The following is a 19,212-nucleotide window of genomic DNA, read 5'->3' as shown; positions in this document are numbered from 1 at the left end:
GTGGCGTGCTCGTTTAGTGCCATTATGCTAAAATTTAGAAAGTGGGGGTGGTCGACCTTTACCCCTCTCACATGACCTCGTGCACAGTACTGTCTGACTCTCGCGGATTTTTATGATCCGTACATTTCCTTTGAGGTAACCCGCTCCGCGTTACATAGTTGCAAAAAATGTTGATTAAAAAAATCTGAGGCGGTTTCAAGCTGCCCCATGTCACCCCCTCTCCCACTTCTCCGGTCCCTCCTCCTCGCGGTGCGCCGGTTTCAAGGCGACCCTCCGGTAGGGGAAAGTAAAGCGCTACAGCGGAGACAAACCCGCTGCAGGAGAGGAGACAGTCGGTCCGTCCTCCGCTGCAGCTCCGGACGCATGCTGCGGAGACATGGGTCCGCTTGTGTGGCTGTCCGGTGAGGCCACGGTACCCTCGGTTTGTCACACCTCGGTGTTTTTTTTTAACCCATTGTATTTATTTCGTATTTTTTACGACGACCTCAGCACCGCCGAGCGGAGCAAAAACGAAGAGGCCGCTCCGCGACAGCCCTCACCCCGCTGACCTGTCTGTTCGCAGCGCCTGTCATCCCGGACGGGACCCGGGGAGGGAATTACCAGGCGGAGATCAGAGTGATGTCCCGTCCCGGGCCCGTCCGAGGGGACCAAGCCGGCCTTTGTTCTCCAAATCGCTCCGACTGGGAATTCAGACAATGCCTTTAGATTAGGCCCCCATTGTTGCCGTCTTTTCACCCTGCGTGCAGGAGGCAGGTTTCATCTTCTCGTTGTTGTTTTTCTTGTCAAATGCCGCGGCGTTCGCGGGGGGTTATCGCCCCTTTTGAGGTGGGTTTGTCCGCTGTATGGGCAGTGGAGCGTCGTGGTGGCATTCATAAATTTTTATGACACAGATTATTTTGACAGATATTGTGATTCACGATTATATGGGAATGATCATTTTTGCATCACTAATTGGATTTTCACCCCCCCAAGAAATCTATTAAAATCATGATCATGTGACATTTTTTTTCTTTACCAAACAAACACGTTTTCTTAAATCCGGAGATACAGTACTTCATTATAATCCTGTTTTGTCACATATTTTATATTGATTATTGCACTTGGCCATATTGAGATTTCGATAATAACGATAAATTATTAAACAATATATAGGACTATGTCCCATCCACAAATGCAGAATTTTACGCACGGGTTAAATTCAACTGTAACTTCATTCACTAGTTCACCACAGACTAAAGTCATTTACTGTGTGACCATCCTAAATTATTATAACCTGAGTTAGTGTTTATTAATATATATTATATATCTGTGCATTTTTGTGCAACTAAATCCATCCAACCAAAATAACCCAATGAAGACACATCCAGAATCCTTTATTAAGGATACTTACACACTAAACCCGGAGAACAACCACCAGCCAACACTCAGAACATTATGTGGTTTATGTTCAAGCTCTCACCTTCATCATTTGATGGTAATAACACAGACTATTATTTCTAGGTTAGGCTTATCCCCGTGATGCCTTACTGCAGGAGCAGATGGGACCATTTGGTAGATTATGTTTTTTTAATAGCCTATATACACCAACTGGGTTCTTTGAGGATGGTCCAACTTAAAAGCTCCGAGCCCGTCCTCTATGTGGGGCTGCAGTGGAAAAGTACTGAAAACCATGATTTATAGCCTAAAGCGCTGCTGAGTCAATATAATACCACAGCACAATTTTTCATTCCGCTAACATCGTTTTTTATTCTGCGGAACAAAGATTACAGAAGGAGAACATCTGTTACCCCCCACTCTTAGACTAGTTGTGTTTTTCTTTCTTCCCCTCGTTGTTTGCCTCTTATCGTTTGCCTTGGACACCATATCTCACATCAACCTTTAGCCGCTCGATTTTCCAAATATCACTGTTGGGGGGGGGGTAATTTTGTCCTATCAGTTGAAGGATCAGGTAAATGATTTGATTTGGCGCCCAGACTATCTGATCCCCCCCACCCCGGCGGTGTGGCTGCATTAACCCACAGGGGACGGAGCACAGAGGCAGCATTGATTAATTCAGCTGGGGGTTCACTCCTCTCTGGAAAAAAAAATACATAAATAAATAAACACAGAAAGATGTCCTCCTGTATAAGCACCCACCCTTTCAACAACATCACTCCACTTTACTGGGGGGTGCTAATAAAACCCGAATAATGTAATGAAATGAATGAAAAACATATTTATAATATTGCATGAATGGAACAGTCCGGATATTTAATGCGGCCCCTCCCGATCCCAGTCCGCTCCCTCACTCTCACAGAGTGCCTGCGTGGCCAAAGGGCTAAATCATTCATCATACCTTGTCTCACGCTCTGCACGGCTACTGTATCCTTACTGCTGCTACTGCACTGCAGCAAGACACTTCCTCAACGTGACTGCGAGGAAGGCTAATTGCACTGTCATGTTTCCCGGTGGAATGAAACAAACATGCATACACAGACAAACACACACAATAAACAGTGTGTGACTGACATCACCACACACAACCACCCCCTCCACTTGAAGCGCGCACACACATATAGCACATACAGCTCTCATGGGGAACCTGCCAATCAGCACAGTGCCTTGCAGGGTTTTATGGTGGACGAGGAGAGGAGGAGGAGGAGGAGGGTGAAGAGCTTTCTGCTCGAGGACAAACAGTCGGCCTCGTGCACCCTGACGGTCATAAATATTCCTATATAGTTTTCATGATTTTGTAATTGGATGTTGCTGTTCACTTTTCAGCATCACTGCTTAGTTTCAATAAAACGAGCTGCATTGGGATGATTGCATGCTGAAGTGCAAATATAGTTACGTGCATGCAAATACGCAGTTGCCGTATACTACATATATAATTCAGCAGGACTGAGCCACCGATTCACATGTGCTATATTCATGGAAACTGGTGTGTGTGTGTGTGTGTGTGTGTGTGTGTGTGTGTGTCCGTGTCAAACAAATCATTAAAACACAGCCTGCAGTTTGAATTTGATTTAAATCAAGTAAACACACTTATTTCTGGAAATCGCTACCAAGAGAAGGACACGCATGGAAGTCAAAGCAAAGTGATTCCCATCTGCCACTGCTTCAAAACAAGATGGGGGATGTGTGTGTGTGTGTGGTGGGAAGGGAGGGGGGGTGTCAAACGTGCATGCAGGGTGCTCGAGCAAGCCCTGCAATGCACACGGTGTGTATTTTTGGTGCCTGTTCCAGAGTCATGTGGTAAGAGCTCTGTGAAGTCGTTGAGGGTTTTTTTTCTTGAGAAAAGCCACCAAACCTCGCCACAACCGTAAAGAAACATCGATGCAACAGAAACGTCTCCTGCTGCGTAAATGTATAGTGGTGATGTGTCAGAGCCACTGAAACCTCAAGAAAAATTAAAAAGAAATAGAACATGCCTGCGGGGGGTCTCTGCGCCTCTTTACACCCCCTGACACTGCCTTTCTCTCAGCAACCTCTTATTCCAATTCAGAGATGTGGAAGGTGGATACATTTGATTGAGATATGTAAAAACAACAAAACAAAGAGGAAAACAACGCGGTGCCCAGAATAAAAATGAGACAAATGGCCAGTTTCTGAAGCCTGCTGTCAGTCAGAAACAACACTTTACATCTGCTGTCAGTCAATCAAATACAATAACATTCTCAGGGATATGTGTGCACAGGGGGCGCATTACCTTCAGCGAACATATCACCCTGGGTAGAATGCAAATCACTCTGAGGCATACAAAAAAGAGGAGCTACTGTATTTGAATATGTTCAATTATTCTCTGCTGGCCTCCTTCTGTCAGCAGTGGTAGTCTTCTACTTGCCTTTCACCCAGTTTACATGCCAAACAGACTCCTGTGGCGCAGCGGCCCCACCTGTTGGAGGAAGAGGGGGACTGCGCGCAGGGCGGCGCAGTGACCTGGCCAATGGAGCTGCTGTAAAGCCGCACAGCTGTGGTAAATGGAGGAACACAGTAAGCCTCATTTTCTGACAAATTGGTCCCCCACTGTGTCGTCTCTGTAGTGCCTCATTCATAAACTCCTGCAGTGCTCACACCTGCACAGGCAACACACACCCGCACGCTGCACAAAAAACCTTGATAAGTACAGAAAAATGGCTACTCTCTCTCTCTCTCTCTCTCTCTCTCTCTCTCTCTCTCTCTCTCTCTCACACACACACACACACACACACACACACACACACACACACATACAGTACACTACACACACACAAGCATGCCAAGCACTTCTTCCCTGCCAGTGAGTGTTTTGCTGGCGTAGCAATAAAAGGATATCAGAGGGAAGCAGTCTCAGCAGAATCACAGGCAGGGGGGCCGCAGTGAGATGGAATAAATTTCCAATACCAAACACACTTGATCTTCAGTGTGTATGTGCATGCAGCAGTGCAGGCAACAGCCTGACTTAATGCATACATATATAAATTCATATCAATGCAAACCATGTGCACAGGCTTCCATGTTCTCTCAAACAGCCCTCCCAGGCTCGTCATATATCATCAGGTGCCTCCAAGCCCAGAATACTGCATGAAACTGGGACAGCCTGAGTAAGAAGAAGAAGAAGAAGAAGAAGAAGAAGATATACTTTATTATTCCCCCAGGGGAAGTTGTTCTTTTCACTCTTTTTATACACACACACACACACACACAGGCTGAAATGCACACTTCATGCACTTGTGGACATGCAAACGGAGAAAGATGGTGGAGTGATGGGTCTGCAACGTTACCAGCGCCCCATGAGCAGGCTTGGGGTTAGGTTGCCTTGCTCAAGGGCACCTCGGCAGTGCACAAGAGGTGAAACTGGCACCTCTTTCAGCTCCATATTTTGTGGTCTGTGGGACCCTCCGGTTCCCAAGCCAAGTCCCTACACACTGAGCTACTGCCGCCCCAAATAATGGATGCAGCATGGCTTGTGCTGGATCTGTGGTGTCATACACAGAAACAGGATATGATACATAGAACATGAGGGTGGGGCAGCACCATCCACCGTCTATCTTTTCCACCTTCATCTGTAAAATGCAAAATGTGGAGATCGGTTTGTAGATGTGGGCAGGAAATGTGCCTGTATCAACAGAAGATCTTTTCCTCTCACGTTCTAGGAAAGCTGGTATAAGACATATACCAGCTCAGTTATTTTGATGGTACGCTCTGTCTTTTATCCACTGTCTATTTACTGCTGAACTGAACTCAAAATCCTGTCTGGGAAGCTCCCATATCCATATTCACTGTCCATTACAACAGCCCATTAAATCAAAATCTAATCAAAACTAACTTTATTGTCAAAAATGGACATGTACACACATTACACACAACCCAGCATAAAAAGCTTGGATCCAGCTCTTTGCATAAGCTTTAATATGAGTGAAAGGGTTGATATGCAGACAAAGTGATGGCATTAGGAACTTACAGCACAGTCACACCCTACTTTTGGATCAAAATAAAACTGGACCTCCACTGCCATCTGCTGTCTAAACTGTGTTACCGCTGGAAATTCACAATCAATTGTTTTTGGGGGAGAATAATAATGCAACTGGAGAGCCATGGCTGTTGAACTGTGAATGTGCAAAAATAAATTCTAATTTGCAAACAAAGAAAGATATTTCCCTCATAACACAGTTATAGCTACAGTTACTCATCCTTATCATTAGAGCATGTCTAGCTGTTAAGCAATCTGTGATCTCATGATGAGGCCACAAAGAGAGCATGATCACAAATGATGTCATGATGAGATGCCTGAGGATGGACAAAAAAGTGTTTGTGTGACAATAAGTAACTGATTTGAGCTCTTTCCTCATCATGTGTAACTGATTGACCTCACTAGGATCAGGCCTCTGAGCCTGCCCTGACCTTTTGGTTTATAATTTTACACCCAGTCAGCTGAGCCAGGTAGCACTGCAGCACATGGGGTCAGCATAAACCCTGAAGCACAACACAGCAGATACAGATAAATGAACACACAAAGGAGTCCTGTTATAGCAGTAGACAGGCAACAGAACTCTTTTAAAGCATTTATTTCTGCTGCCTGATGCAATATATAGGCACATCTGTATACTAATTAATTAAAATTACCATATACGATATTGATAAAACCCACTACTTTTATATTTCTTATACAAATAATAAGATTGAAGCTTTATTCAGTCTCTGTAGCACTGCTAGCGATGAGGAGAGTGTGTATGGATGACAAGGTTGCTCTAATGGGATTCATCCAACTGCTTTAAAAGGCCACATAACACACACACCCTGTTTAATAACATTATCAAATACTAATCATGGTGTGAATGAGGCGTCATCTCATCAAACAGGGATAGGTTGCTGAAGAGAAACTGATCCTGGCCAGCTCCAGTATCATATGATTCAAACACAATCTATGTTTTTGTATTTCTGAAAGGCCTGCAGCATTTTCTCTGGGTTCATACTGCTATATGAAAATACAGCTGGCTCTGTGTTACACTGATCAGAGTTCAGTGTAACACAGAGCCTGGTGAACTTCTGTTAATAAATACAGTATGTTTGGGGACATCCCAGGATTGCAAACATGTCTTAAAGTAATGACTTGTCCTATCAACTGAACAGTTTCCTAATAAAAATCCAGCATTCCTTAACTGTAACAGGACTTCTGAAGCCCTGAACAGGTGAGACAGGTGCTGCAGGTATAAACAAGGTCAACGGTATGGTAATTTGATGTTTGTGAAATACACCCAAAACACCCTTTGCCTGAATTGGTGTCTACATGTAGAAATGCACATAGGATCACTCATTTCATGTGTTCTTATTGTAATGTCTGCTATGGTGCAACAGTGAGACAATTTAAGTAACCCTAACTGTTTTTGTGGTTTCTTTATACAAATCATGATAGTATATCTCAGATATTGATGTTTACATTGTGTCTAAAAGTATGAGTTTAGCACTCTGCAGCCACTAGTGGAGCTCAGTTTACATCTAATATGGACTAAAATCTCACCATTGAAGCATTTAAGTTTAAAAGTTACAATATTTACTGGAAAGATTGAAATTTTTAGATTATAAATGCTCAAAGAATTGAGACCTCAGTTGTAGATGGCTTAATTTAGAGTGCTACCATTAGCAAAAATGTAGCTTTAATGCGTAAATGAGCGTCAAATGCTTTTAAATCTTTACTCTTGACAGCTAGACATTTCCTTCTGCACTAGTCATGTTACTGAAAACCTCTTTCCCTACATGAAAATATATTCTAAGCATTTTAGTACTGAAGAGCTTAATTATAATTCATCTTTTACATAACAAATTCACCTTAAACTCATCTTATAAAGAGGACAAGAGTCAAACATCATGTCGGAACACATGTGCACTTTATTGGGATTTTTAGTCAGTGTACAGGTTGGCCCCACCGGTCTGGCACCCCATGTTACCCCTTCACGTCGAGACCCCTTGCCCCACCACCCCAGGAATGAAACCTCCAACAGGGGGAAGAAGAGGTCACGATTGGGTTTTGCATAACAAAAACAAAAAAATTAACAGGACCAAGATATTTTTAAGGCTGAAAGTACAAAAAACCCAGACATAATTTACATACAAGCGATACTACAACCATGTTTAAGTATGCGCCAACCACTGGGCAGCCTTCACAGAGGCGAATACGTGTCTGAACAATGCAGTTAACATTTGGAATCATGTGTCTGAACAATGCAGTTAACAAACATTTGGAATGACTCAAAGAAAACAAAATGTACATTTTTTAAGTCCCCAGATGCAACTGCAGAACCCTGGGGTGCTTTTTTAATAACCTAGCCAAAAACATTACTGTCTCCTTCATCGTTCCAGTTTTTTAAAATCCTGAGTCAAGCGCCAAAAATAACTGAAGCCATGCCAATGAGTTGGTCATCTAGGCTCTGCGCCTGAGTGTGTATGAGAAATGTGTGGTGTGGTCGTTTTGCACAGAGCTGAAGTTGTTGGGCGTTTGGTTGGGGAGGGGGAGGAGGAACAGTCTGTTTAGAAGCATTTGCGGTGGACGATGGAGGGGCCGGACTCATCATACTCCTGCTTGCTGATCCACATCTGCTGGAAGGTGGACAGAGAGGCCAGGATGGAGCCTCCGATCCAGACAGAGTATTTACGCTCAGGTGGGGCAATGATCTGCAAGGAGACAAGACAAACCATCCGCATTAGGATACCAAAGCATTTTGTTCCAATACACAGTCAACTAAACATGACAAAATGCCACTCTACTGGCTCTCTAGCACATCAGCTCACCTTGATCTTCATGGTGGATGGGGCCAGGGCTGTGATCTCCTTCTGCATCCTGTCGGCGATGCCGGGGTACATGGTGGTACCTCCAGACAGCACAGTGTTGGCATACAGGTCCTTACGGATGTCAACGTCGCACTTCATGATGCTGTTGTAGGTGGTCTCGTGGATTCCGCAGGACTCCATACCTGAGAGCAAATAGAAAACACTTGTTAGGAAATTGAAGTCCAAGGTAACCCAAGGTTTGTTATGTTTTAGCATATATCACGCAAGTTGCGCTTAAGTTGGGAAACATACCGAGGAAGGAAGGCTGGAAGAGGGCCTCTGGGCAACGGAACCTCTCATTGCCGATGGTGATGACCTGTCCGTCAGGCAGCTCGTAGCTCTTCTCCAGGGAGGAGGAGGAGGCAGCAGTGCCCATCTCCTGCTCGAAGTCCAGGGCGACATAGCACAGCTTCTCCTTGATGTCACGCACGATTTCCCTCTCGGCTGTGGTGGTGAAGGAGTAGCCACGCTCTGTCAGGATCTTCATGAGGTAGTCTGTGAGGTCGCGGCCAGCCAAGTCCAGACGCAGGATGGCGTGGGGCAGGGCGTAGCCTTCATAGATGGGCACTGTGTGGGTCACACCATCACCGGAGTCCATGACAATACCAGTGGTACGACCAGAGGCATACAGGGACAGCACGGCCTGGATGGCAACGTACATGGCGGGGGTGTTGAAGGTCTCGAACATGATCTGCAAGGAGAGGAGAAAACATTTTAGTTTATTGCAGCAAAGTGTGTTTAACTATTGTGGCCACTGCACTCGCTACATGCATTAGAGTGAGGCTATGATTGAAGTTAGTAGAACACAGGTGCAGAAAGTCAACATCCCTTCACACTTGTGCATGTCAGATGTCTATTAGGTGCTGATCTACTGACTCAGCTAAAGAGACACAAGTGCAGATAAGGCACACAGTCAAGAGAGACCTGTTGATGATAGATCATCTTATAGGAGAGAAGTCCTGGAGGAGAGGGGGAGGAATGAGCAAGTGAGAATGGAATGGAGAAGGAGACTAAGGAGGAAATAAGACACGTAGTTTTGAACAATCAATACTTAATAGTGTATGGCTAAACTGCATATGCTAAACTCTGCATGTGCAAAAGTAGGGTGTGTACCTGGGTCATCTTCTCCCTGTTGGCTTTGGGGTTCAGGGGGGCCTCTGTGAGCAGGACTGGGTGCTCCTCAGGGGCAACTCTCAGCTCGTTGTAGAAGGTGTGATGCCAGATCTTCTCCATGTCATCCCAGTTGGTCACAATACCGTGCTCGATGGGGTACTTCAGGGTCAGGATACCTCTCTTGCTCTGGGCTTCATCACCAACGTAGCTGTCCTTCTGGCCCATACCCACCATCACACCCTGAACAAGAGACAAGACTGTTTTAATAATAGATTCTACACAAGTTAGACACAAACTTCCACTTTAATTTCAGTGGCTGTATAAAAGTTTAGTTAACATTAAATTTAAGTTGACTGCATAGCATTTGTAGCATAGCAAACTAGCCACTTCCAACTAGCATTAAAATAAAATTCAGAAGGAATTACAACACTTACAATTCATTTAAAAATCATATAATCAGCAAGTGTTTATTGAAAGGTGGGCATGTTTTCATCCTGTTGGAGAGAGACACTCACCTGATGCCTGGGGCGACCGACGATGGAGGGGAAGACAGCACGAGGGGCGTCGTCTCCGGCGAATCCGGCTTTGCACATACCGGATCCGTTGTCAACAACCAGTGCGGCGATTTCATCTTCCATGGCTGAACTGTGAAGACAAAAAAACCCCACAACGTTTAATACTTGAGCCTCACACCGAGCTCTCCGAACAACGCCCACTCTGCACTTTGAGCTCTCACTTCCTGTTAACCAACTAACGGCAGTTGAGGAGCTCGACCGCGAGGTGGCGCTCGCGCACCACATTCCGACCAGCGCCAGACAAAAGGAAGTGGCGCTGCGTTCTGTTATTACCATATAAGGACATGGTTCGGTTTTCAGCAGCTTTGCGGCTACCGGCGCCATGGCGCGCGGCCAGAGCGGCAGAGCACGTCAAGAAAAAAAAAAACTCCGAACATTCGACATTCTCTGAACCGGCGCCGCGCGACCACTCCCTCCGGTTCACGACCGTTAACTTCCTCCGCCGTTGGCTCAGAATCTTACCGGTTTTAACACCGAGCAGAACGCGTCAACAGCACTGCGTCATAATCGACTTCAACCGTTTCATTCATTGGCCGTTGCCCCACCAACGGCTACAAGTATCACTGAATTACACGTTACTAACAAACTCTTCTCATCCGCCTTTAAACATTGTAATTTAAATTTTAAAAGAGGGACATAGTTGCATAATGAGCTCATGTTGACTCATGAATGGTCACAAGTCCTTGACTGATGCTCCATTTCCTGAAAGCCACGCCTTTTCTAAGAGTAGATGATTTGTCATTCGCCATTTCCTCATTTCCTCGTGTGCGAGCAGTTGAGACATTACTTCACAGCGAGACGTTATTATTATTATTATTATTATTATTATTATTATTATTATTATTATTATTATTATTATATTAGGTAATTAATGCTTTCTGCAAAGGCCTCATATTCTTTGGCCCTTTCCTGTTTAGAGAAAAAAAAATCTAATAAATCTAAATGTATTCCTTTGATAAAGAGAGATTTAAAACACGCCCAGGAAGTGTACACAAGTGTCCATGAACAAAAGGGGAAATAAATAATTAAATCTTGATTAAAACTGCAACTGTTGCAAGTTTGAAGGGCGGTGTTAGCATAATGTTGCTAGGCTAATATGCTAAAGTAGGTCACACCCCGCCGCATCGGGCGCACAAAGGGAGCAGCCGGGATCCAGACGACCTCAACTCAGGAAAAAAAGAGAAGCCCCTTTCAAACTACCCTACTAGGAAAAAAGATACAAGCCAACCCCGGAAATCTGCAAATATTAAACTACAGTGACAACCCCAGTTTAAAAGGGGACCATTAACTTAGAAGGGATCATTAACTGTAAGCCGGCTCCATCCAAAAGCACCTGTGAGCCGCCAGTGTAACAGTCTCTAACCACCACTACTGCATACTGTAACAATCAGCACAATACAAAGGCTGCTTTACATCAATCAATAAGTCATTAAGTTAAATTAGTAGTACAGGGATGTATGTCAGGACAAAGAACCTCGTGGTCTCTGCCATCTTTTTGCATTCAGAAATCACAAATGTCATCCACAATTGCATTTAAAAAAAACAAATCAAACTCAAGTGTTTACAGGTTAAATATTACTCTAAAATTAGAAACTTGCAAATGTTTTCCGTCTCCTTACCTTTGGGTGGGGGGGCTTTTCGCTTTAAGGGAACCGGTTTCAGGCAAATGATATCCCGCACAAGCTGCGTGTGACGGCGCTCAGAGTGAATCCGTTAGCTGTGGGCGCATGCCTTTTATACTGCGTCAGCTGCCCGGCTCTAGCCATAAAAGGTAAACTTTCGGAATGGCGCCCTCTGATTGGTCCAGCGTCATGCACTGGGGCACGTCGCGTGCACACTGTGGTGCACTGGGCGCTCGCGATTTGAGAGAGCGAGAGAGAGGGAGGGAGAGAGAAAGAGAGAGAGAGGCAGGCGATAATAGCAAAGGATTGGAGAAAATAAAAGGGAAGGGATTGATGTTGTGAGGCCTAGTAAGCTTAATCTCTTGATATACTGTTTTATATTCCAGTTAAATGATGTATAAACTTTAATAAGTGTGAAAATGTCTTCCTTTGCACCTGCTCCGAGCAGTTAGGATCACTTATATTATAACTGAGAGAGCTTTCCACCCAGGACTCCTCCCTGTGAAGGCTGCTAAGGCCCAAAGACTGTTTTCCAAAGGCTGTCCTCGCTCCCAGTTGTTCTCTTTTTTGATTAACTTGTTTTATATTTCAGACTTTAGAGACATCAGAGGTAATGCTGTTGTTGTTGTCCACTTTTTAAAAGCCTGGCTGTAAGCTCAGTGGGGCTCTGAGCCACTGCATCACCAGGTCAAACACATGACATACATAACACACACAGGGTGGTGGAGCTGCCCTGCCACAGGCTGGGGAATAACCACCAGGGGCAGATAGGGAAATATCCATGGAGAGGCAAGATGGTGGACTTTAAGGGGTGGCAGAAATATATACATGCTGATTTAATTGCAATCACATATGAATATTAGACCACTTGTGTAGGCCACCTCTTCCCTGTACTACTTGCTGATCATGATCATTTATTGATCAAGTATTTGTGCTCTATGGCTACATGTTCTAGGTCTAAATATCCCGTCACTGGCTGCTTGCTATCTCTCTCTCTCTGCCTGAGATACAATAGTTTGACAGGGGTGTGTCATTTCAGGAGAGGATGGATTTGTTAGCATTTTCAGATTTGAATTCAGCTTGCAGTGTGCCAGCTGTAGTGAATAAAGAAAAGAGTACACCCTTCAGACAACATAGCCATACCTTGTGGAAATTACAAAACAAATCACCAAAATGCACAGTGAGTGAAAGTATTAGCCCCGAGGTTTTCAGTTGCTGTTTCAGCCACCGTTTCAATCATATAGGAAACACCAACAGGCTATTGTACATGTCATTTTCACCCACTATGAAGCAGGAAGTGCCAAGACTCATACTCTCTGTCAGATAGATCAACCAAACCTCTTTGGTTTACCTTTTTATTTTACTGCTTTTTATTCTCCTTTATCAAATAAAACAGGCCCACATACCACTCATATTTCCACTTCCTTGTCCGCTGCATTGCTGTAATGATGGACTTTTAAACATTTTAGGGGCTTTCACCCTCTGCCTCATTCATATCCTGACTAATGAGGCCCATGTGACGCCATCTCAGGCTTAAAGTTTAAGGATAGCCATGGGTCTGCAGTGGAGTAACATTTACAATCCTGATACACTCCCATATTAAAGCTCCATACACCAACTTTTATTCATAGTTTGCTCCTACAGCATGAGTGCATACGTTAGTAGAGTGGCTGGGTGGCCTCAGTTCCATTTAAAGCTGTAACTGTGACCACTGACACATACAGCAGCTTCTTCTCTTCCTCCTTTACCACTTCCCCCTTCGTCTCAGTTGCATCAACTCCTGTTAGCCTGTTTTTGTCTTACTTCTCTTACTTACCTTTCATTCATGCTGTTGACTTTAAATGGACATCGTAGTCATCCTCACGTGGTTCATATGACCCCTTTAAATTTGGTACAACTCAGTGTCCATGCAGTGTGACACAAGCACACTTTTAATACGCAGAAAGATGGCCATGGCTTGTGTAAGTTCAGTCTAACCCTGCAGATCCTGAAGGGTTATTCAGCACATTTAATTCTGTGGTGATAAACATTTAACACAAAGGGAAGAGCTATCCATGTTGAGTCAGAGTTTTAACTCTTGTGAAAGACTCTTTGTGTAGTCTTACGCTGTTACAAGATTTTACAGGTGGAAGTAAGAGTGTGTAAGGGGATCAAAGGTCTACTTGGTCCACTTATTGATTTACAGGCCTTAAACCTCAAATCTCAGATCTTTTTTTCCCTGTCTGACCTATGTCAGCCTCGAACTCACCTGTTCAATTATTGTCATGATAACATTTCTGTGGTGAAGGGATGTAAAAAAAAAAAAAGGTGGGCCGAGGTGACGAGGATTGTTTCTTCATGTTGACGCTGTAAACAGGGATTGGCCGCAGAGTATTTAATCTGGCCAAAAGGGAGTGCCTTTCAAGTTCACAGTGTCGCTATATGTCTTCACATACAGTACATGAGCATGTGGGTCGATATGAACCAGCCTACTTTTATTCCTGTGAAAAACATTTAATGGCATGACATATTTACTCCTTTATTTATTTTTGAATAGAGTGAAACTTGACTTAAAGTGTATCTTTTTATCACTGTGTTAAATCAGTTGCCAGTCAACTTAGGTAAGCAGGACTTTGAATCTGCATTTACTTATGTGTGTGTGTGCATTGCTTACTGGTGGTAAGTGAGAGGTGTCTGGTTAAGTGGTGTGTTGTCAACACTCTTCAGTGGGAATCTCTACTATCCAAGTGCTTGGAATACTGTCCCAGGGAGACTCCTCTCATGTGTCATAACAGTGTGTGTGTGTGTGTGTGTGTTTACACCTCAGCTGCCAGTAAAATGCATGCTCTCTGAACCTGGACCTTGCTGCCAAGTTGCTTAGTGCAATAAAGCCACCTAATGAAATTTTCTAAGGATTTTTCATCCAGACAGTAGTTTATACACAGACACTTGAGGTGTTTTGAGGTGTTGTGTATAATGACTATTACTATGAGTTGTGGTAATCTAAATAGAACACTTGTCAAACTAAGTGACACTTTAACGGGAGCAACAAGTGGAAGCTCGGGGTTTAAACCTGTCATTAAGAGTCAGAGAGAGTGAGAGAACTCCTGAAAATCACTGTAATTTAGTTGTAAATGTCCTGTGCCCTTTGGCAAAAACACTTTGTATGTTCCTACATAAAGGATATTCAGCAGCTTGACCAAGCGGCCGCTAGTGGACGTGCTCAACGTGGGGCCAGCGGCGGTTGGCACAAAGGTTTTCAGCCAGGTTATTTGTTTAGTTGTCATCTTTTCAATGCTTGTTGTGACCTCTCGCTCATCTTTTTTGCTGTTTTTCTGGGATCAACCTGGAGCATCATAACTCATACATGTCAGTGTTTGGTAGTACTGACGTAGATTGAACACAGTTGCAATCAACGGTGCTCTGATGGGGAAAATCACCTGAATTTGGCTTTCAGGCCTCACATCCTTGTCTTTGTGAACCGCCCAGTGACCTTTGCATTTGAAGGCCACACTTCACAAACAGCTTTTGTCTGTAAAGCGCTGTTTGTGGGCTACTTTTCCAACAACAAAACCACAAGTTTTTCCAGGATGTAATAGTTTTTTTATTTTATTTAAATCATTCATCTTATTTTTTACCCAGGAAGTATGTTCTGTCTCCACCTATACCACTCTCAAGTCTGTAAATTTGTTGCTGTAGCCAGCAGCTGCTTTTAGCTTAGCTTAGCTTAGCACAAAGACTAGCCTGGCTCTGTGAGAAGGTAACAAACGTTGCCAACCAGCAGCCCTAAAGGTCACAGATTATATGTTATATCTTGTTTGAAAACAAAGTGTAAAAATGACAGTTTGCCATCATACCTAGTGAGCTGTAGAGGTGCTGTTTGGCCGATTAAGTTACTTTCAGACAGAGCCAAGCTAGCTGTTTCCCCCGGTTTCCAGTCTTTATGCTAAGCTAAGCTAACCAGCTGCTAGCTGTAGCTTCATATTTGGCCGTGTTTATATGTGTGTGTGTGTGTGCGTGTGTGTGATACACAGGTCAAAGAACTGACAACAGCTAATCATAACCAAAAGCTATCTTTGATGACAGTGTGAGTATGTGTATGAGTAATTCAGAGCGTAGTGGGAAGTTTTACATGGATATATGATCTGACCGCCTGCATACATATGTGTCGGACAGTGTGTGTTTTCTGAGAATCAAACAGACTGTTTACTGATTGAACTATATTAAACAAATTCCCATTTTAGACAGACACAGTCTAATTAAGTATTCATACATGTGTGTCCTTGAACTTGCATATGTGCCTGTGAATGTGCCAGTGAATTGAAGCTGTTTTGACACCATCCTGTGACGTCATGCTCAGGGTTTTCTTGTCAAATAAGGTAACCAGCCATCCAGCCAGCACTACCACAGAACAAACGTCTGTTCTGCAGCGTTGCCACTCCCTGTTACCAAACCCATCCCACCAGTGCTTCCTGTTCCTGTAATGAGTAAAAAGATGCCGCAAGTTTCTCTTTGCTCTCAACCTAAGAAGGCCATCATTGACTAATTCACTCCCACTACCTCCTTTCTCATCTCTCTACATTTATGTTGTCTCCCTGTCTTCCTCTCTCTGTTGCTCTTATCATAAGGAGAATTTGATATTTTGTACCCATGGCACCGGATAGTTGAGGCTATAAACAAGGGAATTCTGGTGTGTATGTGGGTGTGTGTTTGAGGGGGAGGGGAGAGGAACCATGAAAGGCCTTTTGCTAATGGGTAAAGCCGGCCATAGGGGGTGGACATGAATACTATATCTATTATCCACACACACACACACACACACACACACACACACACACAGAGAGAGAGAGAGACAGAGCTAAACATCTGCTGCTGAGTCTAACTGCAACTAGACTGCAAGGCTGCAACTCAATACAAAAAACATTAGTTGCAATTAGCCTTGAGTGAGTTTGAAAGCTAAGGCCTGGAAATGTGGACATCAAAAGAGTAGTGGATAACAACGATGATGAAAACCATCAAATGGGATCTGGGTTGAGTAAAGATGTAGAAGAGGAAGATGATGGGAAATATATTAGTGTCATGTTGGAAATGCATCTCGTGTGTGACCCACAGGAGTTTCATTAATTGCTTCACTTCATGGTTGGACACGTCTAGTATGTACAAATGTCCCAGTAAAGCTGAATGCAGCAATGTTGGAAATATCTCCTATAGACTAACAGCTAGGGCATTTGAAGGAATAGTTTGACATTTTGGAAAATACACTAATTACATTTCTTGGGGAGAGTTAGAAGAGAAGATTGATACCACTCTCATATCTGTTCTTTAAATATAGGGCTACAGCCATCAGCTGGTTTTAGCTTAGCATCTTTTATTACAGATGTCTAAAAGTGAAAACAGCCAAACTTTGCGATCATTGCCAGTGTTGCAATGCAAAGAAGATAGAAACTATGTTATAGTCATTATGTTTATGAAACTTTCTATTAATATGTTTGCAGACAAATTCTGTGTTGAAGCACACATAGTAAACATTGAGGTCAGTGTGTTGCTCAAGGACACTTCAGCTGGGTGGATGCTGACCGATGCAAGGCTAGTTGTTTCCCCCTGTAAGTTTTGTATATCAGCAGCACACTTTTCCTCTCCTCCCCCTTTATTTCTTTCTCCTTTCTTCATTCATCCATTACCCCATCTTGCTAAGCAGGCATTTCCATCCACTCCTGTTTCCTCACGCCCTCTCTTTCTTACTTGTCTTTGCAGCCTGTTAAAAAAGGACTGGCTGACCAATTGTTTGCCATCTGTGACTGGTCATAGTTTCAGAGAGGGAAGCCCTATTCACCGCTCTCCCCTCACCCCCTTCCTGCCTCCCTCCCTTCTTCCTCTCTGCAACCCCCCGTGATACAGCCAATAGATTGGTCGTCTGCAGCGTCATTGATCCATGGGTCGCCGTGGTGACAGTCTGACTCCAAGGCACGGGCCAGTTACCAGCTGTGTGTGTGTGTGTTGTGCCTGCCAGCTGGCCTGTTCGTGCTCCGATTGGATTAGCTTCCCATTTACGGCCCAAATGGATCCTTTACTCCAACCCCCACTTCTTACACACTCACACACACACACACACACACTTTATTGGCCACACCCCGTCATGGCATCCTGATCAGTATCTTATGTCATTCAACAAACTTTACGCAATATCAAACTGGAATTCTCTTAACTTGTACAAGTTATTCATGCTTCTTATTGTGTGTGTGTTTTGTCCCCAGACAAGTAGTTTACAGACCACACATTGTTGCAAGGATGCAAACACATTTAAGTTGAGTTACAGGCTTGGCACTTCCTCTTTTAAATCTGTGTCGCAGCTCGTGTTGGTCTCACTCCAGCTACTGGCATGGAGCTCTAAAACAAATGTGATTTGTTAGTGCTGGCAACACTCTAATGCAAAACCGCTAATAATTGATCAAAGTCTAAAGCTGCATTGGTGAATCTCCCTGCTCTTGAAAGTCATGTGATTAATACAGATAAATCTTATCAAGAGCTTGAAGTGTATTACCCAGTTTTCAGACTTCTCCATAATGGCCGAACTAATGTAAAAACCACATGCAGTGCTAGAGGCTTAATGTTGTTTTTTTCTGTTCCTCATGAACACACACCAGGCCCCTCTGTCCTGTCCTCTCTTCTTCTTCTCTTCCTCTTCCTGTGCACCTACCTCACTTCCGCTCTGAGTTCTGTCCTCTTATTGGCCCAGAGTAGCGGCTGAGGTGCCTTTTAAGGCTGTGAGGTTTTATTCAGGTGTTGTGCAAACCAGTGAATGAGTTTGCATCCCCTTAACCGATAAAAGTCAGAACTGAACCCAAAGCAGCATGTATGGACATCCTCATGTGTTTACTGCAGAGGCAGAAATGCATACATGATCACACACATACACACACACACACACACACACACACACACACACACACACAGATATGAAACAAGGTCTGCACCAGGAATACTTTACAAAATACTTTTTGCATGGACTTTGTGCAAAATGGGAGTAATGTATATATAAAAGAAATGTTCATCTCTGCTACTCAAGCTAAGAAGAGTGACAGACTTATCTATCTCTGTATCTAATTCTGCCACTGACGCACACACATACACACTCCTTATTCACCCCCTGCATGGTGGTGAACCCAGGGAAGCTTATCTATCCTCTGCCATCTGTCTCTGTCTGGTGGGAGGGTTCCTCTTCTCAGATTGGCTCACTTCCCAAGTTGCCAGCCTCCTGATTGGTTTGTTTGGGGAATTTTGAGCCACTGGACAGGCTCGGGCCCTGCTTTTACTTCCTGATCTTCCTTCCTACCATCGCTGCCCCCTCAGCTGTAGCTTGAACGCAGTGAGCGAGGTCAGCCACCTACACACACGCCCATGCTCTTTGGTCTGTTGTCCTTGGCAGTCAGCTCAGTTTGGACCTTCCTTACATAACATTACAGCCTGTCGTGCCTCCCCGCTTTCTCTCTTCATATCGCTGTATCATTCTCTGTCATTCTCGTCCTGTTTCTGTCCTCATCAACTGTTGATTAAATTATATTACAGGAATTATAGCAGTGTGCCAATTCATACCTCTGTCCACATCCTCCTTTCTGCTCTAGAAATGTATCTCCTCT

At 44.0% G+C, this 19,212-nt stretch overlaps 1 protein-coding gene and 1 long non-coding RNA gene across 2 annotated transcripts; one reads left to right on the top strand and one right to left on the bottom strand.

The window, feature by feature from the left end:
• The first annotated feature begins 82 nt into the window (after positions 1-82).
• Positions 83-999, top strand: LOC127356351 (uncharacterized). Its single transcript, XR_007881974.1, has 2 exons — positions 83-401; positions 490-999. It is a non-coding gene; the product is annotated as an uncharacterized LOC127356351 (long non-coding RNA).
• A 6,325-nt stretch (positions 1,000-7,324) lies between these two features.
• Positions 7,325-11,760, bottom strand: actb2 (actin, beta 2). The gene is made up of 6 exons (XM_051387355.1): positions 11,594-11,760; positions 9,915-10,044; positions 9,400-9,639; positions 8,539-8,977; positions 8,248-8,429; positions 7,325-8,130 (listed from the first exon to the last, which is right to left on the bottom strand). Exons 2-6 carry the CDS (start codon positions 10,035-10,037, stop codon positions 7,987-7,989), a joined length of 1,128 nt encoding a protein of 375 aa, XP_051243315.1. The 5' UTR covers positions 10,038-10,044; positions 11,594-11,760; the 3' UTR covers positions 7,325-7,986.
• Positions 11,761-19,212: the final 7,452 nt, after the last annotated feature.

Source organism: Dicentrarchus labrax, unplaced genomic scaffold (assembly GCF_905237075.1).
Source record: "Dicentrarchus labrax unplaced genomic scaffold, dlabrax2021, whole genome shotgun sequence".
Classification (NCBI taxonomy): domain Eukaryota; kingdom Metazoa; phylum Chordata; class Actinopteri; family Moronidae; genus Dicentrarchus; species Dicentrarchus labrax.
Note: the sequence above shows the minus strand (reverse complement) of the source record. Positions and strands in the feature narration are given on the sequence as shown.